The following is a 26566-nucleotide window of genomic DNA, read 5'->3' as shown; positions in this document are numbered from 1 at the left end:
CTCCCATGCACAAGACATTGATCGCATCTCAAGTCTAGGGATAAAGTGACATTAATGCACATAAAAATGATCACTGACTGAAGATATTATATCCATGTGATCAATCATCCAACTGTCATGTTCAATATTCATTCTCTAATAAATCACCTCATTACTTGTGCCCTTATGATATGAGTCTCATCACCCAACCATCAACATCTCATGCTAATCAATGGCGGCACATAGTAATGTTGATCTTGCGGTAATATTGCCCCCGATTATTATCACATCTAGTCAGGAACATACTTAAGAGCAAGTCACATGAAAGAATCTTGATACTCATATTCTCAAACTCTTTGAAAATAGAATTCTTTCTAGGACAAGCTCAATGACATACACAACTTAATTAAATATAGATGACTCAAAGTAGTGTAGAATAATTGCCATTTTATAAGAGATAAAACATTACAAAGTTTATGTCACAATCGGGGGCTATCCTTTATCTTGCCACCTTCGGGCTCAAGGATTTTCCCTAAGCGTCGAAACCTAAAGGTGGCAAGATAATGCCTCTCCCATGACTTGAACCTTGGACTTATATCTTGGCCAAGTAACATGAGTACCATTGGGCTAACATAGCCCTCGGTCGTGATAGTTTATATATAAATGTTTCCTTAAACCTTACATCTATCATTGGTTTTAGGGCACATACACTAACAAACTCCCACTTGCACTAAAACTAATCGCTATGGTATCCAATACCCATCTTCTCAAGATGGCAATCTAATTGTAACTGTGTCATAGGCTTTGTGAGTGGGTCAGCTACATTGTTTGCTAACGGTGTCTTTTGCATGATGATTTGACCATCTCCAACATACTCTCTGATTATATGATATTTTTGCTTAATATGCTTAGCTCTCTAGTGAGACCTTGGTTCCTTGGCTTGTGTCATAGCCCCATTGTTGTCGCAGTACAAAGGTAATGTGCTCTCAATTGATGGAACCACACCAAGTTCTATTACAAACTTTTTGATCCAGATCGCTTCCTTTGTGGCCTCTAAAGCAGCAATATACTCAACTTACGTAGTGGAATCTGCAATTGTAGCTTCTTTGAAACTTTTCCAACTAACTGCTCCTCCATTACAAAGAAAAATGAATCTCAATGTAAATTTTCTATCATCGACGTTTGATTGGAAATCTGAGTCTGTATACCTATCAATTTTCAATTCAAAACTATCATATGTCAAAATTAAATCCTTAGTTTTTCTCAAGTACTTAAGGATATTTTCGACTGCTACCTAATGTTCTTCTCCAGGGTTAGACTGAAATCTACTTGTAATGCTTATAGCATAAGCTATATCAGGACTTGTACATAGCATGACATACACAAGACTACCAATTGCTAATGCATATGGTATTCTGCTCATGAGTTCTCTATCTTAGGCTTCTTGGGGCTCATTGATATGGATAAATGAATCACATGCCTAAAGGGTAGACAACCCATCTTAGAATCTTGCATGTTAAATCTCTTTTAACATCTTTTCTATGTACAAACTTTGGGATGATACTATCATTCTTTTTGCTTTATCTCTATAGATGTGAATTCCAAGGATATATGTGGCTTCTCCCAAATCTTTCATGGACAATTTATTTGATAACCAAACATTAACTAATGTCATTAAACTAATGTCATTTCCAAGTAGTAGTATGTCATCAACATGTAATACTACGAATACGATTGCGCTCCCACTAACCTTTTTATAAACACATGGTTCATCCATGTTTTTGATAAAATCAAACTCTTTGATTTCCTTATCAAAATGAATGTTCCAACTTTTGGAGGCTTGCTTGAGTCTATAGATGGATCTTTGTAGCTTGCATACCTTGTGACTTTCGTCGCTAGATATAAAACCTTCTAGTTGTCTCATATAGATATCTTCATCAAGATATCCATTAAGAAATGCGGATTTAACATCCATCTACCAAATCTCATAATCGCAGAATACAGCTATCGCTAACAAAATCCTGATTGATTTTAACATGGCTACTGGAGAAAAAGTTTCTTGATAGTCAATTACTTGCTTTTGAGTATAACCTTTTGCCACTTGTCTAGCCTTGTAGGTTTCTACTTGGCCATCCTTACCAATCTTTCTCTTGTAAACCCATTTACACTCAATAGGAACAATTCCTTTAGGTGAGTCGACTAGAGACCAGACTTGGTTGGAATGCATTGAATCAATCTCTAATTTCATGGCTTTAAGCCATTTTTCAGAATCGGTGTCTGACATCAATTCCTCATAAGTTCTAGGATCATCACCGTGATCAACATCCCTAATCAATAAAGATTCCCAATCCTTTTGATTAAGCAAGTTGTACCCCTCTAGAAGACGAGACACTCTAGTAGACCTATGAAGAATTTGTGTTTCAGAAGGTTGAGTTGGTTCCTCTATAGGTTGTTCCTCTTGGGGTTGGTCATTTTCTTGCTCAGAAGATTCTTCTTCTAGCTCTATTTTCCTTCTACACCTCCTTCTTGAATGAAATCTTCTTCAAGAAAAATTGTAAGTCTATTGATCAAAACTCTATGATCAGAGGGGAAAATAAAAAAAATATCCCATGGAATCTTTTGGATAGCCTATAAAACGACCTTTCTCAGATCTTGTTTCCAATTCTTCTGTTAAGATTTTCTTAACAAATGCAGGACAACCCCAAATCCTTAGATAGTTAAGGTTAGGTCATTTTCCATGCCATATCTCATGTGGTGTTTTGGAAACAGATTTGGTAGGAACCCTATTTAGGACGTATAAAGCGGTTTGGACTGCATACCCCCACATTGACAATGGTAAGTTCGTATAACTTATCATAGATAGTACCATGTCTAACAAGATACGATTTCTTCTCTCAGATACACCATTATGTTGTGGCGTATATGGAGGTGCTAATTGTGATATAATACCATAACTTTTGAGGTAGTCTTAGAAGTTAGTACTTAGGTATTCTCCTCCACGATCTGATCGTAGAACTTTAATACCTTTTCTTGTTTGTTTTTCTACTTCAGCTTTGAATTCTTTGAACTTTTCAAAAAGATTCAAACTTGTACTTCATCAAGTACAAATAACTATATCTCAAATAATCATCGATAAAAGTTATGAAGTACTAAGAACCTCCCCTTGCCATTATACTAAATGGCCCACATGCATCAAAGTGGATTAATTCTAACAAGTCTTGGGCCTTTTCACGTTGTCCAACAAAGGGGGATTTGGTCATTTTGCCTAGCTGACAAGATTCACAAGTTAGGTTGGGCTATGAGCCTAATGATGTTATTAAGCCATCATTTCCCAACTTTGTAATTCTTTTGTCCCCTATATGACCTAATCTTAGGTGCCAAAGATGCTTAGAACTAATGTTATCTCTTGATCTTTTATGGGTTATGTATTTATTTCGTTGTTATTATTATTACACATTTCTAGAACATATAAGCCATTTGTATTTAAAGTGGTGCCAACATATTTATTTCTAAAATAAATTGTGCAATTGTTTTTAACAAAATGAAATTGATAATTACATTGAGCTAAAACAAGAATTGAAACAATGTTTCTTATTGCACTAGACAAATACAGAACGTTATTCAAAACTAAGCTATGTCCTGAGGGAAGTTGTAAATGATGTATTTCAACGGCTTCTACAGTAGCAGTTGCTCCATTTCTGACTCTTAGGATCACTTGATCTTTGTTGAGTAACCTTTTACTCCTTAGAATCTACAAAGAAGTACATATGTGAGATGTAGAATCTAATATCCATGTGTGAAAATCTGAACTAACACTTAATTCAATTTCAATAGCAAGTAAGGGAATCATACCTTCTGAAGATTTTAGGCTTGCCAAGTATTCTATGCAATTCCTCTTCCAATGTCCAACGTTTCCACAATGGAAGCATTAGCCCTTTGCATTTTTCTCTTTGGGCGTAGGCTTGGGCTTGGGCTTGGCTTGGATACACCTCCTTTGGGCTTTGTCTTGGAGACAGGCTTTTTGCCTTTCTCTTTCCTATTTCTGTTCTGAGCAGGACCAGAAATAGCAAGAACAGTCTCCTTGTCCCCTTTCATTGTCTTTTCAAACGATTTCAATGAGCCATGGAGCTCTGAAAGCATTACTATAGACATTACCAATTTGTTCATTTTGAAATTGGTGATATAAGACTTGAAGTTTGGCGGGAGGGATTGAAGGATGAGATTAACTTGGATCCTATAGTCTAAGTAAAGATCAAATCCTTCCACTTGTTCAATTAACTTGATCATCTTAAGTACATGATCAGATAGAGAAGTTCCTTCAGCCATTCTCATTCTAAAGAGCTTGCTAGTTACTTCATAACTAACAGTTAAGCTGCTCTCATCATACAACTCTTGTAGATGATTCATTATGTCTAATGAAGAATTCATCTTATATTGTTCCAATAGCTGTGAGCTCAAAGAAGCTTTTATATAGCTTCTTCCTTTGAGCTCATCAACTTCCCATTTCTTATGGGTTTGTCTCTCTTCAGCAGCCAAAGGCGCTGGTGGTTCATTATCCAACATCGGTCGAGAAGATTTCCAACACCGGTCGAGAAAATTTGGGCCAATGCATCCATCCTTGTCTAAGATGGTTGCTAGTGGATTCATTTTGTGTACAAAAGACAAAATTTGTTTTAGTGTTTTAATATATAAACCTTTTATATTGATTTATTTAATCAATTACACTCCCACTAACTTTATTCGAATTCCATACTCCCAATATGGAAAAACAGAAACCTACGTTGGGTAAGTTTCTAGGAGGTGATCGATTTCTTGTTGAGCATAACATACCTCACCTAACAGTTATTGACATGCTATGTTCAACAAGTAGAAAATCTCTTTTTCATTATATCTCATATAAGATTCGATCATTTTCTTGCCTAACACTTAGTGTTTTTGACTAGTTAGGTCAAACCTGACACTCTTCTTAGATAGCTCAATCAGCTAAGTCCCTCACCTAATAGTTATTGGGACACTAGCCTACAAGGCTATTATGTTGAACAGATCTAGTAACCTATGACGCACAGAAGATCTCTCACCTAACAGTTATTGGGATCACCAATGGTGCATCAGGAAGATTACTGGACCGTGTCAGTAGGCCTAGACTCAATATATTTTAGGGAGAGTTTTAATAAACATTTTAGTATATAGGATTGTGTGTGTGTGCATATATATATTGGTCTCACTTGTCTATGCACATTGATGTCTATGTATGTGTATCTCATACATATCATAGAGATCATTTATTAGCACATTTTTTAGGACTATCTTCTTTATATATATCATGAGGCCTAGACGTGGGATCCTAATATTTTATTAACTTTTAATAAATAAATAAAATGTTCTTGGGTTTAAGATAATTTCTCATGGTTGTGAGAAAAGAAAATTCCCAAGAGAAATTGGGGGCCGAGATGACCTCTTAACTCCCAATCTCCTTAGGCTCTTATCGCCTTAGTGACAGAATTCTCTTTAATCACTTCTTCATTCAAAATTATCTTAGGCTTTCAGGGATAGTTCAAATCCTAAACTAATCTTGAAACTTTAACAAGATTTAGTTTATCCATTAAAATTTGAATTGAGTAATCTTTATCCATTTATTATTTATTTAATCATATTGGACAAATTTTTAATGGATTAAGATTATTCAAAATTTAATCTTATTTAAATTTTAACCTTTAAAATTAAAACTTTGATTAAACCTTATCTTCAGCTAACTTTTATCCCTTCTTATTTGATAACTTTTATCCCTCAAAAATATTATTGTTTAATCACAATCACTTATCAAATACAAGATAATAATCTGATTCAAAAGTTAAAAAATTGAATTTGATAATCAATGATTTTTCAATCCCATCTAATCCCTGTTAATTAGGGATTTTATTCTATCATAAACAATAGATAATAAAAATAATAGAATCCAAGTTTCATACAAAATCTAATCTTCATGAAATCAATTCTATTTGATTTTAGCCATTTAGAATTAAAATCTAAATCTAAATCTTACCAGTGGAAATTACCTTTTTGACCCCCTTTAATTTTCATAAAATTTACATTTTAAAATTTCAAGTTCTGGAATTGCCAAACCCCCAAAACTTTCAATTTTGTCAAACAGCCCCTGGACGAATCAACAAGACAGATTTCTAGGGTCTGCATGTTTTGGCCAAAAAACAACCTTTCCGATATCAGATTAAGCTAAAATTTTGTAGAATCATTCATCAACATGCTAAAAGCACTCACAAAAACAAAAAACGAAAAAAAAAAAAAAAATCCAAAAATAACAACATTAAGGGCATCAATTAACCAAAACACAGAACATCGTTACATACAATCCCAAAAAATCATTAAACCTTTATTAGCATTAAAACGTTATAACCAATGACTCTGATACCACTGTTGGGGTAAGGAAGGTTTAGCGGAAGCACCCGGTTTCCCAGATTTTACAAACTTGCTACCCAAATGTGCCATTATGATGATCGAGGTAACAACGATTTAATGCAAATAACACATGCATGCATAAATGTATCAAAAACATAAAATACAAAACAAGAGCAAGAAAAGGTTACCGACTCCTTTCCTATTTTCTTTCTCCTTGTTGAATCCTCCCTAAGTACCCCAAGTGTGGTACCTCTAGATTAATACACACAGGATCTCTCACCGATAGGAATTAACCCACTATAATGGAATCAAGAACAACTTTTTCATTCGAATGGCAAAGAATATTAGTGGCTAGGGTTTTCCTATAATTTTTCTCTTTCTATGAAATAATGAACCTTAAGCCTCCTTTAAATAGCCACCAAAATTGGATTAGTAGGCAATCCCGTGAATATCTTATTCCAATTTAAGTCATTCTTTGATGGATTAATTAATAACAAAACCTAGGCCTATTTGAGTGCTAGCCCAATTTAGGTCCAAGTTTAATTATTAAATCCATTTATAAAGCCTCCTTATTTGGCCTTATTTTTTTAATTAATTAATTTAACTAATTAATCATCAATTAATTAATTTATCCAATTACAAAAATACCTTTTTAACCAATTATACTAATTAGTCAATTAAGACTTCTGGAAACTTTAATATCCTCATTAACTCTTTAATAAGAAAATCTCTGATTCCCATCAAGCTTAGAAGTCCAAAATGTGTATGACATTTCTAGGTTCATTTATTGATTGACAGTAAGGTAAATATCAACTCTTGATATTCATCTTCCTTATAGACTATTAGTGACATCTAGCAGTATATCATGGCCCCCAGTCAATCAATGAAATGGGATCATATGAATCTGTAAAATTGAGCGTTTCAGTCATGTCACGTTATTCCCTCCAATGTCGTGTTTTGATCAAGTGTAGATCATGGTATAGTCAAATCCCTACCTTGATCACATAATTTGGATCATGTTAAAATGTGGAATTGTGTTTCTATGAAACTATTCATAAAACACAAATGCTTCAGCCAAAGACTTCCTCCACATTCGTTGATTAATTGGAACACTCAAACTTGTAATATTTGAGCCATTAGATTCCTTATTGAATGTGCATATGACTCCGTACATGATTAACTCATGACCAACAAGCACTACACACAGATGTAAACAATCTAGTGATAATGTATTGAAGAACCACGAGCTCCCATGCACAAGACATGATCGCATCTTAGGTCTAGGGATAAAGTGACACTAATACACATAACAATGATCACTGATTGAAAATATTATACCCATGTGATCAATTGTCTAGCGGTCACATTCGATGCTTCATTCTCTAATAAGTCCTTATTACTTGTGCCCTTATGATATGAGTCTCATCACCCAACCATCAACATCTCATGCTAATCAATGGCGGCACACAGTAATGCTGATCTTGCGATAATATTGCCCTCGATTATTATCACATCTAATCAGGAACATACTTAAGAGCGAGTCACATGAAAGAATCATGATACTCATATTCTCAAACTCTTTGAAAATAGAATTCTTTCCAAAACAAGCTCAGGGACATACGCAACTTAATTAAATATAGATGACTCAAAGTAGCACAGAATAATCATCATTTTATTAATGATAAAACATTACAAAGTTTATATATAAATGTTTCCCTAAACCTTACATCTATCATTCGTTTTAGGGCACATACACTAACACCCTTGTGGGTTGGTGCTTCTAGGAAGAAATTGACTCTGCATTGGAGGCACTGGTTAACTTAAAAACGTTGCTCGTGGTTTTTGATAATTTTTTAGTATGAGATATAAAGTATAACTCAAGTTTGTTTCAGTGATGTCTCACGTGTGACATAATAACTAGGCTGGTCGTCTTTATTAGTTTTTGAAAATATTGAATGACTATGGAATTTAAGTATGTTCTTGGGTCCAAGATACCCAATTAATAGTAATGAGATGTGACACAGTAACTAAGGGGTCAGGTTTTCATAATTTTGATACTGTTGGGTGATGATAGACTTTATAGATTCATCGGGGTTCATGATGAATATAATTCAATTTTATTTTTATAGTATATGTAGCATGTGACAAAATAATTATCTAGCTGTTAATGTATAATATAACCATGGGAAAATTTATCATGAAACCAGTGTAATGAAATATGAATTCTAATGCCATTTTACTTTAGTAATCTATATATAATATGTCACCATGACTGGCTGTGTAATGTATAACTATGAAAAATTCAAGTAATGCTAACGATGTGAAAATTTTATTTACCTTCTCAAAGATTTCTGAAAATAGTCATGAACCTCTTTCAAAGTTATGCTATTATAAAATTTGATGGAAATTTACCATCTCATACCCAATTATGCGAGTATCTCATCTCTTTTGCCATATGCTGCAGGGATTGGAGAACTCCTGAGGATGTGAAGATTAATCAGGAAATCTCTGTGAAGATATGCCTGCTGCAAACCTTCTTGAGGCCTGAGCATTTGGATATACCCGCGGTACTTCAAAATGAGGCTTCATGGCTGGTATGGCTACTGACCTTCTTTTATTGAGGGAAGTTTATTTTATCTGGAATTAAATTAATCTCACACTGCTTATTGTAGGACTAGGCATAGTTTTCTAAGTGTTGTTGATGTGATGGTGGTGGTGGTGTAATTGATATTTTTAATGCTTTATATTATGATTGCCTTTTGTTCCATTTAAATTGTGAACTTCAATAAATAAATATTAGAGAATGTGACCTGAAAGGTTGATGTATCATCTCAACATAAATATTTTTTATTGTTGCTCAACAAGTGACATATAGTGTTGATGCGTGATTTTGACACCAACGAAACACACGTGTGAAATGTTGAGTTGGCCCAAAAGACACGCGTGAATGGAAAGGAAAATGACAGTAAATGTAGTGAGAAAGGAGTTTTAAAGTGGTTCGGATGCTAAGGAAGCAAATCCTATGTCCACTGATGTTTTATTAATGATAATGGTCAGGTCGTTTTAGATGACTGACTTTACACTGATGATACAAGGTATCAAAGGCTATCTATTATAGAGAGAGAGTGAGATTGGTCAAGAGTAAATGTGTGAATCCCCTTAATGAAAGAGGAGCTCTCATTTTATAGTGGGATGCCTTAAGGTAATGATCACTGAATCTGTAAGTTGGTGGGATGATCCGTGCAAATCCTTCTTTTAGAGTAATTCACGTGATTTGCTATAGGGATTGGACACGCGGGATCATCACAACTCCTGGCTGGCCTAACGTGCACCCATTATTCTGACGGAAGCAAGCCGTGGGTGTAACCATGATCACACGACGCGGCTACGCCAGAATGCCAGTAAACTCTTCCCAAGGTCTGACCTTTCACACTTAACTGGACGCCACGTCAGCCCTATTTTTCTAGGCATAACATATAGGTTCTAGAATTAAAAGAAAAACCATACCCCAGTTTTTATAGTTCTAATTTTAGATTTCCAAACCCTGGCCTCAGAACGTGATAAACAAAATGATAATTATATTAGAATAGGCAGTATTTTGAAAACACTAGATGAAGTTACAGAGATGGGGCATATGCTTAAATTCAAACACTCAATCGGACTATTATTATTAGACGTTAGATGCAGCATTACTTTGGCTGCAAAGGAAAGGGAAATGTGTAGCTGCACGCATGTTCCACTGGCCATCTTATTTCGAGTTTAAAAAATGGAGCAATTCTTTGTGTTATATAAATATTATGTTCCTAATGCCACATCTTTCAGTTAATATGGGAAATTGTGGAATATAAATAAGGTGAACAAGTAACGCGGATCATGCCACAAGGGACTTGAGCCAAATTCATTGACCCAGTAATGGAGCTGTTGAATTTCTTTCATGGTCACTTGGCCGATAACGCAGTTATTCACATGGTTGTCCTTGAATCAACTAAACGAGGTTTACCATCTTGTGGCACATTTATTTTATTTTAAGTTTAATCTAAATTTAGAGGTTTTAATTTTACAAAGTTTTCTCTCAGTAATTATATGCTATCCTCTATAATTTTCACAACAGGATAAATTTTTCAATCGCATCAGAATTTGATAAAAATAATCAACTGTTACCTGTTGATTCATATGCTTAAGTTCACAGAATCAGTCAGACTATTATGACTGGACATTAGATGCAGCATTACTTTGTTTCTTGTAAAACCATGGGGAGGGTTGGAATTTTTATATGGATGAATATTGATGGTACAGAAATATTATTCATTGAGAAAAAATAATACAAATTGTGGTTGTTGTATCATTTATAATTGTAGTTTTTCTTTGTTAAGGAATTTATCAGTGAAGCTGCAACATCAGGTTGCTGATCATAAATGGTACAAGACTGTTCTTCCGGGGAAATGTTGCCAAGGAATGAGGCTCTTGGAGGCTACATTTTGGTTTGCAACAACAAAATAATGCAAGAAGATCTTTGCCGCCAACTCTTTGGTAAAATATCATGCCCAATTTTAAAAATCAGTATAAAATTAAAAAGAGAAGAAAAAAACACATTTTCTAATTTTTATAGCTTTTAACATTGATAATGGTTTTTGAATTATGTTTGTAGGGCTTCCACAAGATTCTCTAAGGGCAATAACTCCTGGATTGCCTCTTTTTCTCTATAGCTATACTGCCCCCTAGCTTCATGGAGTTTTTCAGGTTTGTTTAGTAATGTATAATTAGATTTTAATCACAATTAATATATAGAAAAAAAAGTTAAAAAGAATTTTGTTTCGGAATTTTTTAACACGTTTTATAGCTGGGGAGAATTATTTTTCTATAATAAACAGTGTAGTTCTTTTTGTTTAATTTTTAGAGTAATCGGATGTTTAATTAATCCATAATTTTAATTAGAACGCCTCTAATTGATGATTTAATTTAAAATTTTCTTAAGTTGCTAATTTAATTCAAATTGCTAAGAAATTTATAACACTTTCCTTGAATATTAACAATTAATTTTTTATTTTCTATTTTTATTATTTATAAATTTAAGACTGTGAGTTTTGGAGGGTCAAACATTGATCCAATATAAGAAGTGCAAAGGAGAATCAAGATTTTCAGCCCAGGCAATTTAAATTCTTAATTATAATTAATTAAATTTTAATTGTTTTTACTCTAAGTTGGAATAATTAAAATGATTAATTAATTTCAGGTTAGAATTATAATCAAGAAGAAATGTAAATCATTGGAAGAAGATATTTTTAGGCCCATTTTGTATCATTATGACGGCCAAAATTTCGCTTGCAGCTTTCTGTTCCAGAGGTACAGTTTGCCTCCTTTTTTTTTTTTTTTTTCTTATGAATAATGTTATACTTACAAATAAATTTTACAAAGATATTCATACAAAGTGATGTGGCAAAAAATAAATATAAAAGTGAATTTAATGAGTTTGATTTTTTGTTTCACTTTTCCATTTATTTTTTGCCACCTCACTTTGTATGAAAATCTTTGTAAGATTTATTTGTAAGTATAATATTATTGTTTGTTTATATATATATAATAAATATATATATATATATATATAGACTTCTTCTATATCAATTTTTAGAGTTAATTTTGTTTACTTGTAATTGATTCACAAAGTGTTCTTTCATAATATTGAATAAAAAGGAAAAATAGATATCCAAATTGACTTTGATAATAAATCGATACTATTACTAAATTGATGTTGTTAATTGGGAAAGTGTTCGACCAGCATCTGAAAAAACTTTGCGGTATTTTAAAGAGAAATACGAAATACACTTTCCTCCTTGGTCTATTCTCTTTTCCATATGTGATGAAAGGAGAGTGAGAAAGTGAAGGAGACATACATAGAATTTCACATATTTTGTTGTGAATAAATCATTCTAATTTTAAAAATAATTCCCTTTAATTTTTTGCATATATAGTTGATTAATGTTTCAATAGGATATATTACAGGCACTTGCATTATTCGACTTGTTCGAAGAGGAGGAAATGTAAACGGTGAAATGACAATTATATCCTTGACTTACCATTAACAAATTGATTACTTAGGTTTGGCAAAATATTTTTGGCTCCAACGAAATGCGAAAGTGACACTACAATACTTGTCAGTCTTTGTTAGTGATTTTATGATGATTAATGTTGTTTAGAAACTAGGACTCCGATAGAGTTAGTAAGATATGAAAAATAAGGAAGACAAAAAAACTATCACACAACACTGAATTTTAGGGTAAGCGGTTCTGAATACCCTGCATTTTTTCGGGGGAACCAGAACCGAAATCGCACAGTGCAGATTCCCAAAAAAAGGAACCAAAACCGGAACCGCACAGTGCAAGTTCTTAAATTCAAGGAACTGGAACCTAAAATGCAGGTTCATATTCCTTTCTCGGGTACCTTATAAAAAATTAATTACCCCCTTATTAGTTTTAAATTGACAAAAGCACCTTAAAAGTTTACAACTAAACCCCTAAGAAATTTTGATTACTCATTCATTTGTATCCAATATGACTCATAAATCCTCTAATCTCTAGGAAACACTTGAATTCAATCAATTCATCACAATTTATATAAAATTCCTCGATTAAAACCGAAACACAAACAATTAATTAAATTAATTAAACAATCATACTATAAATCTATAATTTAATATTCTAATTAATTAAATCTCTAATCATTTAATTTAGTATTGTACTAATGTTTATAATGAAATATTATAATTAATTAAGTGATTATAATATAATCAAATGTTATTATTAATTAAGTAATTATTTAATTATAATGTAATGTTTTAATTAATTAATTTTTTAATCATTTAATCAAGTATTGTACTAATGTTTATAATAGAATGTTATAATTAATTAAGTAATCATTTTATTAAGTAATCATTTCTTTATAACATAATGTTATAATTAATTAAGTAATCATATTATAAATTTATAATATAATGATATAATTAATTAAATTTCTAATCATTTAATTAGGTATTGTGGTAATGTAGTTAATTATAATATTTATAATATAATGTCATAATTAATTAAATAATTTAATTATGTAATGTTATAATTAATTGTGTGATCATACTATAATGTAATGTTATAATGAATTAAGTAATTATACTATAAATCTTTAATGTAATATTATAATTCATTAAATTTCTAATCATTTAATTAAGTATTGTACTAATGTTTATAATTGAATGTTATAATTAATTAAGTAAACATTTAATTAAATAATCATTTTTTTATAACATAATGTTATAATTAATTAAGTAATCATACTATAAATTTATTTAATGTAGTAAATTACTAATATTTATTATATAATGTCACAATTAATTAAGTAATCATTTAATTATGTAATGTTATAATTAATTATGTGATCATACTATAATGTAATGTGATAATGAATTAAGTAATTATACTGTAAATCTTTAATGTAATATTATAATTAATTAAAATTTTAATTATTTAATTAAGTATTGTACTAATATTTATAATGGAATGTTATAATTAATTAAGTAATCATTTGTTTATAATGTAATGTTATAATTAATTAAGTAATTAGACTATAAATCTATAATATAATAATATAATTAACTAAATTTTTAATTATTTAATTAAGTAATGTACTACATTACTAATATAATGTTATAAACTTATAATTAATTAAATAATTATTTAAATATAATGTAATGTTATAATTGATTAAATAATCATTTAACTAGTAATGTATTAATATTTATCAATTTATCATATATAATTAATTTATTACTAATTTATTACATATATACTTAGAACTTAATAATTGAAGTAAATAACAAAATATTATATTATTATTCAATAAAATATACTATTTTATTCAAAAATAATTCTTTTAATAACATTAAAACATTTTTAATTGGTCCTAATTCCAATTATACACTTAATTAATCAAAACTTTAATATTAATACATTATAATATATTAAAGTTTTTTATATGGTGTATTTTATATGTAATAAGTATAATTGCATATTTATTTAATTAGGTTATTGTAAAAATTTAACTTTTTCCATTTTATTTTTTTTTTATATGTAAAATTACATAGACCCCCAATTCTTCACAAATATTTCATTTCAACCCATGTTCCAAAACAGGGTACCCGCAGCAGGTTCCAAGCAGGTTCAAAACCAAGTACCCGCTGTAGGTTCTTTTTCCAGGTTTTGGTTCTAGTTTCTCCACATGTAGGAACTGGAACCGAAATCGGAACAGGAACCGTATAGTGTTGGTTCCAAAAAAAGGGAATCGGAACCTACCCGCACAGTGTTGGTTTCGGGTAGGTTCCGGTTCTACCTGCTACCCGTGCTCACCCCTACCGAATTTACGTGATTCGGCAAAACTTTGTCTACATCGATGGATGTGAGTCAAATGACTAAAATAGAGAATGATAGTATAAGTAATACACTCACGTTACACCCAACCCAAAACCCGAAACCTATGTACACCCTTCTCTCTTATCTCTCCAAACACTTGGCCACTTTATGCACGCATATCCCAAAAGCTGAAATTTTCTTCTGTAATCTATGGCTCTTATTATTTAACAAGACCTCACAAAACTCACTCGTCACCCATACATTTTCTTAGCATCACCACCCACGAGTCTATATGTAATCAAAGAAGAGGAGATGAACATATAAATTTCTTTGGATGAAGAAACCGTTTCAAATCCGATGCTTACATTGTTGTCAAGGCATTGTGATTTTTCAGACTTCTTGTTCCTCTTATCCATCACAATAAGTTCACAGTGCCATGGCTAATGAATAGATTTTGTATCATATAAAGGGACAATGGGCTTCTTTGTCTTTCTTGCACCAAGTTGTGAATTTTCAAGGGACAAACATCAATATTCGGGTTGCAATTAGGCAAAACAACAACAAAAAATGCCAATTTGAGAAGATTTTTAATAAGAAGTTCATTTGGTATGTACTTGAGATTATCTTATCCAGCAAGCCTTCTTCGGAAAAGATTCAAGAAGAGAACTTCTCTTGATGATCTCCAGAAGTTCAAGAGATGCAATATTGGAGATTTTTGCACTCTTTGATCATGCAGAAATTCAATGAGCTTTTCATCATTTCAAAGATCTCAAAATATACAAGAATTTCTGATATAAGTTGGAAAGGTCAAACCAGCATCGAAACTGAGATCTCAAGAGTACTGCAAAACATTTTTTGGTCAACACTGCCTCAGCACTCCATTCATAGGATATGCCTTAAAACATTAATAAATACAAATTATGTAGAAATGCTCTCCCAATAAAAAAGGCAATGATTATGGGAAAATATAAGAATAAGTCTAATAAGTGGAGAAAGAATATCTCAAGTGCTTGCAATATATAGAGGTCCATCACCCATGAAAAGTGAGAATAGCAAGACAACAGATAACAAAGTGGCATAGCCATGAAAAGTGAGAATAGCAAGCAATGTAGGAAATATAAGGCTATCTCTTTCTATATATAAAATTTTGAAAAAACAAATAAATAATGAAGAAGAAGAAGATTATTAACCTTTTTACATGGATGCTGGCATCTATTAGGAAAACATTATCTGATCCAGCAAGCCATCTCCGGAAAAGATTCAAGAAGAGAACTTCTCTTGATGATCGCCAAAAGTTCAAGAGATGCAATATTGGAGATTTTTGCACTCTTTGATCCTGCAAAAATGTAATGAGTTTTTCATCGTTACAAAGACCTCAAAATGGATAAGAATTTCATATATAAGTTGGAAAGGTCGTACCAGTATCGGAACTAAGATCTCAAGAGCACCGCGAAACATTTTCTAATCAACACTGCTTCAGTCACTCTATTCAGAGGGTACACCCATTAATAAATACATATTATATAGAAGTGCTCTCCCAATAAAAAAGGCAATGATTTTGGGAAAAAAAAAAATAGAGAAAGAATATCTCACATGCTTGTATTAAGTAAGTTGTTATGCCTCAACAAGAGATATAGAAGTCCATTACCTGGTTTGTTGACATTATTTCTTCCTTTAACAAATGAAATAAGACAACAGAGTGACAAACTAATAGTGACATAACTCATGAAAATTGACAAATAGCGTGCAATGAAGGAAATATTAAATATAAGGCAACATCTTTTTTGTATATAAGAAATTCAATAATAATGATAATAATAATGATGAAGAAGATGATGATGATGGATACTGACCCCTTTTTGAAAAAACAATAATTTTACTAGCTTCCAACCTTACAATCATTGCAGAAAGTTACCTCCTGACGAAGAAAGTTATAATAAAACGTTAAACTATTAGTAACATTATACTTACAAATAAATCTTATAAAGATTTTTATATAAAATGAGGTGATAATATTATACTTACAAATAAATCTTATAAAGATTTTTATATAAAATGAGGTGATAAACAATAAATAGAAGAGTGAAACAAAAAGTTAAATTCATTAAATTCACTTTTTTATTCATTTTTTGTCATATCACTTTATATGAAGATCTTTGTAAAAATTTTTTGTAAGTGTAGTATTACTCTTAAACTATTGTCAAATGCTATCACATATCAATATGTTAATGTGGAAGCCTGAAACAGCATCGTTTTGGGTAAAGGAATACGACGTCGTTTTAGGCATAATAACCGGGACTAATTTAAACCGCAGGATGCACTCCAGATCTAACGGCTAGAATCAATCACTCAGTCAAACCATAAATAAACTCTCTTTCGTTCAGAATAAAGGGAGACACACATTTTTCTTAGGGTTTTCTAGGTTTGCATTTTCTGAGTTAGGGTTGAGATTATTATTCCAGCTTGTGGTGTAATCAGTTCGAGTGGTTAGGGAGATTAATCATTCGGGTGAGAGTGTTGTTCTCTCGGGTTAGCGATATTCAGAGGGTATCTTGTTAGGCTGATTGCAGTTTGTATTTGTGTAGATCTGGTGAGTGTCGAATCTGTGTAATCTTGATTGTTCTTGATAATAGATAGTGCAGCAAGCTCATACCGTTCTTGAGCTCAACGTGGATGTACCTTATCCATAAAAGGATAAATGAACCACGGTAAATCGTGGCTTGTTTGAGTGTCTGTTTTATTCTTGAATCTTGGTGTGATTGATTTGTGTTGGTGTATAGATCAATACTAGGCTTGTGTTCTAACACAATATTTTAAAATCATAATGGAAAAGAAGTTTTCATACATTACAAATGTAGGCAGGAGAATTCACTGTCATCATCCTCCTCTCTAAAAGATGATGATAATTTGGGATTACCATATCCTAAAATTTTAGATATAAACTAAGTTTATATCTTATAAACCTGTAAATTGTAAAGCTCATTTTATATCTAATATTTCACTATACTTTAAAAACAAAAAAATAAAAATAAAAAAATTAACCAATAAATTTATTTTAAAATTTTGATCTGGCTTGCAGTCTCGGTCAGCCAGTTGCTAGTTCCGCCTCTGCAAATAATTTAATGTTATTTTTTTGTCTTTTGTTTTATAATTCTATCAATTATGACTCTTTATATTTGTGTAGGTATCCCTTCTCACTCTTCAGGAAGAGTCTCTTATGACTAGATAATATTGATCTTGAAAAATCAGTTTGTGTGTATCTCAACTAATCTATCAGAACTTTGAAGTTGAACGACTACGTAAGCTCTTCAATGGTCACTTCTATTAAAGCCTGTGAAGATTTAAACTTAAAAATTCATAAAACCTCATTTTACTTTTTTATCATTAAGCTATTTAGTGATAGTGATCGTTCTTAAACAAATATTTCTAAAGAACTTATGAAATCCAAGAGACACATAAGCACAATTAAAGTGTCAAACCACATAACAACTAATATAGAAATTATACTTGTAATCCGTGGGTTCAAACCAAAAGAGCATTTATTCATAGAAATTATATGTTCATAGCCTAAAACAAAAGGCATTAGTTCACATGCATTGAGTTATAAAGTCTCTATATATTTTTTCTTAGTATTTTGTAACGGGGACGGATTATATTTTTTTTATTAAATATTTCAAAATACATACACATTTTGGTGGTTTAATTCATTGAGAGTTTTTATTTCAATCAATATTTTAGTAGTATTTTTGAAATTTTTAATGTTTTATTGTTGATTTTATGGTACATTTTTTTTTTTTTAAGTATAAATAAAGGAGTCAAGACCATGATGAGGTGGCTTATGACATCCGTCTAAAGTATTACTTTTTAAAAATCTTTTTTTAGAAGAGATTTTTGTTTATATCAATTCTAGAGTTCTCATGATTATTTAATGGAATTTTATTATTTATTTTGTTGTTTCTTACACATGATTATTTTGTTAATTTTGAAATAATTAAAATCTCTTTAGATATAATTTTATGTCTATCGAATAAAACCCGACCCGTTTCATATCGACCCGAAATTTGAAATTTTACGCTCTTGCTTGAGAGAGTAATCACACGCACAACCTAACGGTCTTCTCTATTAAAAAAAAAAAAAAATCAAATCTCAGAATTCTCAAAACGATCTAAACTCATCCATCATCTTAATAAAATACTCTCCTTTCTATCTTTTTTAATGGCTTCTTCTTCTTCTTCTTCTATTTCATCAATTCTCCCAGCCCACTTAAACGCTCACTCTTCCCAATGGACCGTTCATCGCCATCCTCCGTTCATCGCCATCCTCCGTTCAATCCGTCAACTTCCACGACTTTCTCAATCGCATGCGAAACCCAGCTTCCCTCGATCTCGTTCGATCCATCAAAAGGTCGCGCTATTTCATCTCATTTTACTTTTTTATTTAATTTTCTGAATTTGGGTTTGTTTAATTGTTTATTTATGATGGATTTTTTTTTTGTTTTGTTTTGTTTAATTTAGTTTATTTGTTTGATTGTGTGTGGAATGGGGTCGGTACCGGTGCGTTTTACCGAGGTGATAGTTTGATTAGTGAGTAACGATGTTTTGGTGGGTCTAGTACAATTTTGTTGCTACACTGCTGAAAATTTCCAAATTTAGATACGGTAACGGCACCGGTCCAGTGCAGTAGCAAACAGGTACCAGTGTCGTAAGTTGTCGTGGTGATAGTTTGGTTACTAAGTAACAATGTTCTGGTGGGTCTTTATACAATTCTGTGGCTACACTACTGAAAATTTGCGAAACATAGATACGGTAACGATAACGGGTCCAGTACGGTAGCAAACCCTTGTTTGATAGATTTTTGCGGTAATGTTGCTAAGCTGATATTTAGTGTACAATGTTCTGATAATTTTTTGGGGAAAAAAGAAACCCCTGTTAGGGAGATTGTTTTTTAATACTAAAATACATGAAGTAACGAAAACATAGGTACAGTAATATTGATAGACTCAATACTGTTGCACCGTTGCAAACTTGCTTCATGTGATTTAGGTTTGGTTTATCTAATTGAAGTTTGTATGTTCATTTCAGCTTCATAGTTTCGTTTTCGTTTTATACTGCAAATCCTGAGAATGATGGGAAGAGAGTACAGGAGTTCTACCTCACAATGGAAGGTGCTATTAGAGATCATCCCTTGTGGGTTGGTGCTACCGAGGAAGAAATTGACTCTGCATTGGAGGTACTGGTTAACTTAAAAACTTTGCCCATGGTTTTTGATAATTTTTCAGTATGAGATATAATGTATAACTCAAGTCTGTTTTAGTAATATATCAAGTGTGACAAAATACTAGGCTGGTCGGTTTTTAATAGTTTTTGAAAATATTGAATGACTATGGAATTTAAGTATGTTCTTGGTTTCAAGAGTACCTAATTAAGTGTAATGAGATGTGACACAGTAACTAAGCGGGTCAGGTTTTCATAATTTTGGTACTATTGGGTAATGATAGACTTTATATATTTATCAGGGTTCATGATGATTATAATTTTATTTTATTTTTATAGTATGTAGCATGTGACAAAATAATTAGCGGTTAATGTATAACCATGGGAAAATTTAACATGAAACCAGTGTAATGAAATATGAATTCTAACGCTATATTAGTTTAGTATATATAGTGTCACCGTGACTGGCTGTGTAACTTATAACTATGGAAAATTCAAATAATGCTAACGGTGTGAAAATTTAATTGACCTTCTCAAAAGTTTCTGAAAATAATCATGAACCTCTTCCAAAGTTATGTTTTTATAAAATTTTCTAGAAATTTACCATCTCATACACAATTATGCTAGTGTCTCATCACTTTTGCCATATGCTGCAGGGGTTGGAGCAGTATGTCATGACAGAGCTGTTTTCTCGGACGTTTTCTTCAACTCCTGAGGATTTGAAGATTGATCAGGAAATCTATGAGAAGATATGCCTGCTGCAAACCTTCTTGAGGTCTGAGCATTTGGATATACCGGTGGTACTTCAAAATGAAGCTTCATGGCTGGTATGGCTACTGACCTTCTTTTATTGTGGAAAGTTTATTTTGTCTGGATTGAAATTCATCTTACACTGCTTATTGTAACTAGGCATAGTTTTCTAAGTGTTGTTGACGTGATGGTGGTGGTGTAATGAGCATTTTTAATGCTTTATATTATGATTGCCTTTTGTTCCATTTAAATTGTGAACTTCAATAAATAAATATTATAGAATGTGAACTGAATGGTTGATGTACCATCGTAACATAATTGTTTTTTTATTGTTGCTCGATAAGTGAATATAGGTTCTAGAATTTAAAGAAAAACCATTGAGGGAAGACCGGTCCCCTGTTTTTGTAGTTCTAATTTTAGATTTCCAAACCCTGGCCTCAAAACTTGATAAACAAAATGATATTATCTTAGAATAGGCAGAATTTTGAAAACACTAGATGAAGTTACAAAGATAGGGCTTATGCTTAAATTCACACAATCAGTCAGACTATTATGATTAGACATTAGATGCAGCATTACTTTGGCTTAAAAAAAGGGCAATGTCTAGCTGCATGCATTTTCCACTGGCCATCTCATTTTGAGTTTAAATAATGATTTTTTTTTATTTGGCAAACCTCGATGGTATGAGGGAAATCCTATAAATTTTGTTTCTGTATTTATTCTTATAAATGTATTTTATGCTGGATTTGCAGTTGCAAAAATATTGCAACTGCTTATATGCTGTTGTTCATAGATAAATAATCATGTAAACTAAATTAGGTGATTAAGGCTTTGATGAGTAGTGATTAGCTTATGAAATGATCTAGCAACAATAGCTTGGACCTTGGATATTATGATTGATTATCTATGGATGATTATGTTCATTCTGTGTATGTAAGTTACTCTTCACCATCATTGTGGAAGAGGGCCATTTATTCAAGTGACTGGAGCTATACCTTTATCCAGTTACATCTTTATATTTTATTTCTAATTTAGATTGTCATTTTTATGGACTGAATATTATTAGTATATATTGTGTACTTATTCATATTTGTGCCTTTCCCCAGCTTGTGGAGAAAGAATTACAGAAAATGAATGCTGTAAAAGCTCCTCGTGAGAAGCTTCTCCGTATTATGAATTGTTGCAGAGTGATCAGCAATTTACTTCTAAATGCATCGATGTCAGAGAATACGGTACTAGCAGGGGCTGATGACTTCCTCCCTGTCCTTATTTATGTTATGATCAAGGCAAGCTCTCCTTGGTAATAAGTCGTTCTGCCTATCGTCATTTCTCAGTTTGGAATCATGGTTCCCGTGTCCTGCATATTTATTAATTCATTGGTTGGCTCTCAAGAACTGTGACGTAAGAGTGGATAGGGTTGTTCAAAATCAAAATTAATCTATCCAAACTGATCAATTCAATACATGGCAACTTCATGTTGAATAGGATTGATGAATTGGACGGATTGGATTTGATCCAAATTTTCAAAAACGATTCAACATGTTCAATTAGCGTATGCTGTCAAAAATGTTCAGTCAAAAGAAAACTGAAGAAATAGATGTTAAATTGAGTTCTTCAATCTAAAGTTAGCTCAATCTTGCTGTATATTTTCTCCTTTACTTGGACTAAATTAGGTTAGATTTTCTTGAATTTTGGTCGACTTAATTTTCTGTTGACTTGAACTCGACCCTATCTTTTTTATTTGGATTAGATGGCTTTGAAATTTCTACGAACCTGTCAAACTTGGATTGAGTTTGACTAGTCCTTGCATTTGCATTTACAAACACACTTTGTAGCTAGATGTCTGAATATTTGATTGTTGAATTAGCTGTAAAATATTATTTTTATTTTTTGAGATTTTTTATTGGCGTATGTATATTCTTGGTATTTTCTTTTTTCATCATCACTTCACGTTTCTTTTTGTACTATATAAATTAGAAAAATAGGTGAGGAAATTAATATTTTATGTGCCCTTTGGTTCCATTTCTATGTTATACTTGGCAAACATGATTTGGAGAATACAAATTTGATTTTGAAAGGCTACTGTATGTCGAAGTTGTTTATTGATTATTCTGCTGCTCGTGAGGAGCAGCGATTGGTTCTTAAAATGAAGTTCTTACGGGTTCGAGTTTGTGTTGTTAGGCCAATCCTCCGCAGCTGCACTCTAACCTTAAATTCATCCAGCTGTACCGGAGGCAGACAAAGCTTGTTTCAGAAGCAGCTTATTATTTCACAAATCTTGTCTCAGCCAAGACCTTTGTTGTCGATTTAAATTCTAAATCTCTTTCTGTTGAGGAAATTGAATTTGAGGAAAATATGCAAGCCGCAAGATTAGCCAACAAAGTCCCACAAGTAGAAGTCTCGTCCACCTCAAACGATTTTAAAGCCTTGGGAGATGTGAGAGGTCCTGGACCATCAGGAAGAATTCATGGCGACGGAATACATACAAGTGGTGAGCTTGTACTACTGAAGTATCTATCTGTTATACATGTCTGGTTAAAGTTGTTTGTCTGCAATTTCTAACATATTGATTATTATCTATCTATCTTACATTTTTTTTAGATCATTAGATCGAAGTACTTCGGGAAATTTTTTCCATCTAGTATCTATTTATGTATCTTTCTAGTGCATATACTACATAAGCAGTGCCATGAATTTTGGAGTATCTTTTAATAATTTTGTTTATTTATATACAGAGTCATCTCTAATGCGGATGTTTGACTTTTTTTACAATTTAGATAAAAGATATAATTTTGGTCAAATTCTCTCGTGTCAAAGATTGTATAATTTGTCTTTAGCATTCACTGGTGGTAGTGAACAGTTAACCAGTAATAGTAGACAGTGGTCTGGATTGTAAAAAAATGTGGATGTATCAGAGTACCCTATACATATATATATATAGAAGAACAATGTATCTATCTGTCTATCAAATAGATATATTATATCGATGGTATAGGTATATCACAGTGCAGACTTATTTGTAAGTTTGAATAATATATCATTTATTTTTTCCTAATAGTGCAACAATGTTCACTATTATTTCCTAGATAATGATTCATCTGTGACCAAATCAGGTGGGTATAATTATCCTTTTATGGAAGCTGAGGCTGATGATTTAACAGTTAAATATGTGGAGAGATTGCTGAGAGTGTACAGGGATGTGGTATCAAAATATACAAGTCTCTGTAGATCAGTTAGACACATTTCACTAACCAAGACAGTTCCCTCCATTCCGGGTTCACAAGGAAAAAACGTCTTGTTTTTTCCTTCTGAAGATGACAGAGGTAATTGAACTCTCTCTGGTAATATGTTTTCCAGTTCGGTTTGCTTTGGTTCAAACTTGTTCATGTCTGCTGCTTGCTTGCTCAAACTCATGTAACCGAAAAGAAATCAGTTGGCTAGTCTATTTTGTGAATACTAAAGTTTGTGGTAACTTGACAATAAGTTTCTTTTCATTTTGTTGTTCTTTTCCAGAGGAAAGTCGTCTGACATTCAAAGGTACACTCTTTAAAGTTTGTCATGGAAACCAAATGTAGAAAACTGTTCCTAAAAGCATAGTCAATCAAGTCCGGCACCTTGATTTATAGTGATAATCACCAAATGCTTCACCTCTTCAATTCATGGCATATAGAGAAACCATGTTGGCTTCCCCTGTAAAATTAGAACATTATTAGATTCTCATGGTATTCGATGACAGATTTTGCGGAGACAAATGTTGCTGGGATTGCATCTGAATTTTCAATCTCAGCATACTGCGTAATTAATTTGAAGCCGAGAACTGTAGTTATTTCTTTGATCTCATTCTTCTTTGTTCCGAAAGTGTGTTCACTATTTTCTTGAAGCAAGGGATTCAAACAAATGTGTTAGATCATGTCGATTTACTCATCTGTTGTCTTAAAAAACCAGAAAAAGAAAAGAAAAAGACATTGCTTTATATTCAGCTTTATAGTTTCAAAATAATATCGGATAAATCTAACTCATAATTTTTTATATGTACTCAGGTTCAGAAAAGGGATTACCTGGGAGTCCAGGTACAGCCAACGACGATCTAGAAAAGGAATTGCCAGGGAGTCCAAGATCAGCTAATGATGATATAAAAAAAGAATCGACCGGGAAGTTGAAGAAACGTCTGAAGACGATATAGAGTAGCTACAATCATCAACGCCGACTAATCTTGATCTTATGCAAAATCAGAAGTACCCTTTTTGACAGGTCTTTTCAAGACTCCTTGTTGTACCTAGTTTTGTACACGTTGTTGTTTTATATGGGGTCATATTTTCTATTTGAGCTAAGTTTTGATTTCTCATGTATGAAGTTTTACTAGTAAATGCAAAAGGGAATTAAATGCTTTTGAACATTGTTTGAGTAACAAATGTAGTTTGAATTAGCAGAAAAAATTCATTGATTTGGATACATAGAAAATGTATCCTTATAAGACCCAAGTATTTCAATTATGCGATTATTGTCTTAACACGTGTGTCCTTGAAGATCAAGGATGGCACACGTTAAGCTACTAGATGACAAAAATTTAGTATTTTGATGCATTGAAATTATATTTTTCATCTTTTTATAATAATATATATCAAAATAAGTAAATATTTTGTCTTCTATTATTTGTAATGTATCTGTAGACAATTCAAGAAAGTGAAAGAATTTGTATTAATCATAGAATTCTCCTATTCTTTTTCAGGTCTCCGTCTCGACAATAGCTTTATTCTATTTCTAAGTTTATCTAAACCAATTGAAATTTGTTCCTTCATTATTCGACAAATTGATGTTGCACAAGTTCATCGAACATAAATCTCAATTTATTCCTCGTCATGGTGGTTTTCTTTTAAGAAAAGATAAAAAAAAAAGCACATGAATCCCTCTCTAAAAGTGTTTAATTTCTTAGGCTTCGTTTGGTTGATTTTGGGAATACTACTTTGTATTCCCAAAAAAGTTAAACAGTAATACCTAAAACTACACACAATATTATCAACTTTATTCACATTTTTTAAACCCTCTAAATTTGTTAATTCAATTAATAACCCCTAAATATTTTAATGTTTTTGTTACGGCGACTCCGGCCACCCTCCGGTGGTGGTGGCCGGCTGTCCGTTTTGAGGGTGGATTCGGGTGTTTTTGTTAACTTTTAATGTTTTATTATAAGGGTGTTTTTGTAAAAAAACAAACATAGGGGTATTTTAGAATTTGTAATCCTACATCGTAATACCCGCCCAATTCAACTTTTTTTTTTACTTTTTTCAAAAAACTTTCCCAAAAACACAAAATTGTGAACCAAACAGAGCCTTAGTCCTCTCTTTCTCTCTCTCCATACATAATTTTGCTACCAAAAACTAAAAAAACAACACACACCCAAAAAAAAAAAAAAAGGAAAAGTATTCTGTTGCACTTAAAATGGGTATCTAACTCACCAAAGTAAGTTAACCAACTCTAACATAAAATAAAAATCAATCTCTTACAACAGTCAGTCACATACTTCGGAATTTCTCTTTAACATACAAGATGTCAAACTATATAATCAATATTAATCTCAAAAGAAACAATTATTCGTATCGGGACCAAGACAGGGAGAAGTAAAATATTGGTGAATGCATTTCCTAATATTAAGTAACTTTATTCTAGAAGGTTAAAAATTGTCATTTTATTCTAGAAGCCCTAATGTGAAAAGGAAGAAACTTTTCCATTTTGAGCTAACATTATGAAAAGATCAAATTCATTTAGATATTATATGGAGCTTGACGATCATATAGTTGAAATTAAATATAAATTCAT

The 26566-nt window shown here is 32.0% G+C and overlaps 1 protein-coding gene across 2 annotated transcripts; it reads left to right on the top strand.

Moving 5' to 3' along the window:
* The first annotated feature begins 19038 nt into the window (after positions 1-19038).
* LOC116118067 (vacuolar protein sorting-associated protein 9A-like) lies at positions 19039-25194 on the top strand. 2 transcript variants are annotated; one of them, XM_031404049.1, is made up of 7 exons: positions 19039-19190; positions 19868-20015; positions 20656-20826; positions 21856-22035; positions 22931-23240; positions 23863-24072; positions 24790-25194. In XM_031404049.1, exons 1-7 carry the CDS (start codon positions 19147-19149, stop codon positions 24930-24932), a joined length of 1206 nt encoding a protein of 401 aa, XP_031259909.1. In that variant the 5' UTR covers positions 19039-19146; the 3' UTR covers positions 24933-25194. The 2 variants fall into 2 exon arrangements, with proteins under 2 accessions (XP_031259909.1, XP_031259910.1); XM_031404050.1 differs by lacking the exon at positions 23863-24072 and having other exon boundaries at positions 24790-25192.
* Positions 25195-26566: the final 1372 nt, after the last annotated feature.

The sequence above is a fragment of the Pistacia vera genome, unplaced genomic scaffold (assembly GCF_008641045.1).
Source record: "Pistacia vera cultivar Batoury unplaced genomic scaffold, PisVer_v2 Contig836, whole genome shotgun sequence".
NCBI classification, from domain to species: domain Eukaryota; kingdom Viridiplantae; phylum Streptophyta; class Magnoliopsida; order Sapindales; family Anacardiaceae; genus Pistacia; species Pistacia vera.
Note: the sequence above shows the minus strand (reverse complement) of the source record. Positions and strands in the feature narration are given on the sequence as shown.

Excerpts from the sequence above, each read along its gene's own strand:
- LOC116118067 (XM_031404049.1), top strand. The coding sequence starts at position 19,147 with ATGCGAAACCCAGCTTCCCTCGATCTCGTTCGATCCATCAAAAG. Across the intron at positions 19,191-19,867 it reads CTCGTTCGATCCATCAAAAG|CTTCATAGTTTCGTTTTCGT; the intron begins GTCGCGCTATTT and ends TGTTCATTTCAG. Across the intron at positions 23,241-23,862 it reads CGACGGAATACATACAAGTG|GTGGGTATAATTATCCTTTT; the intron begins GTGAGCTTGTAC and ends TGACCAAATCAG.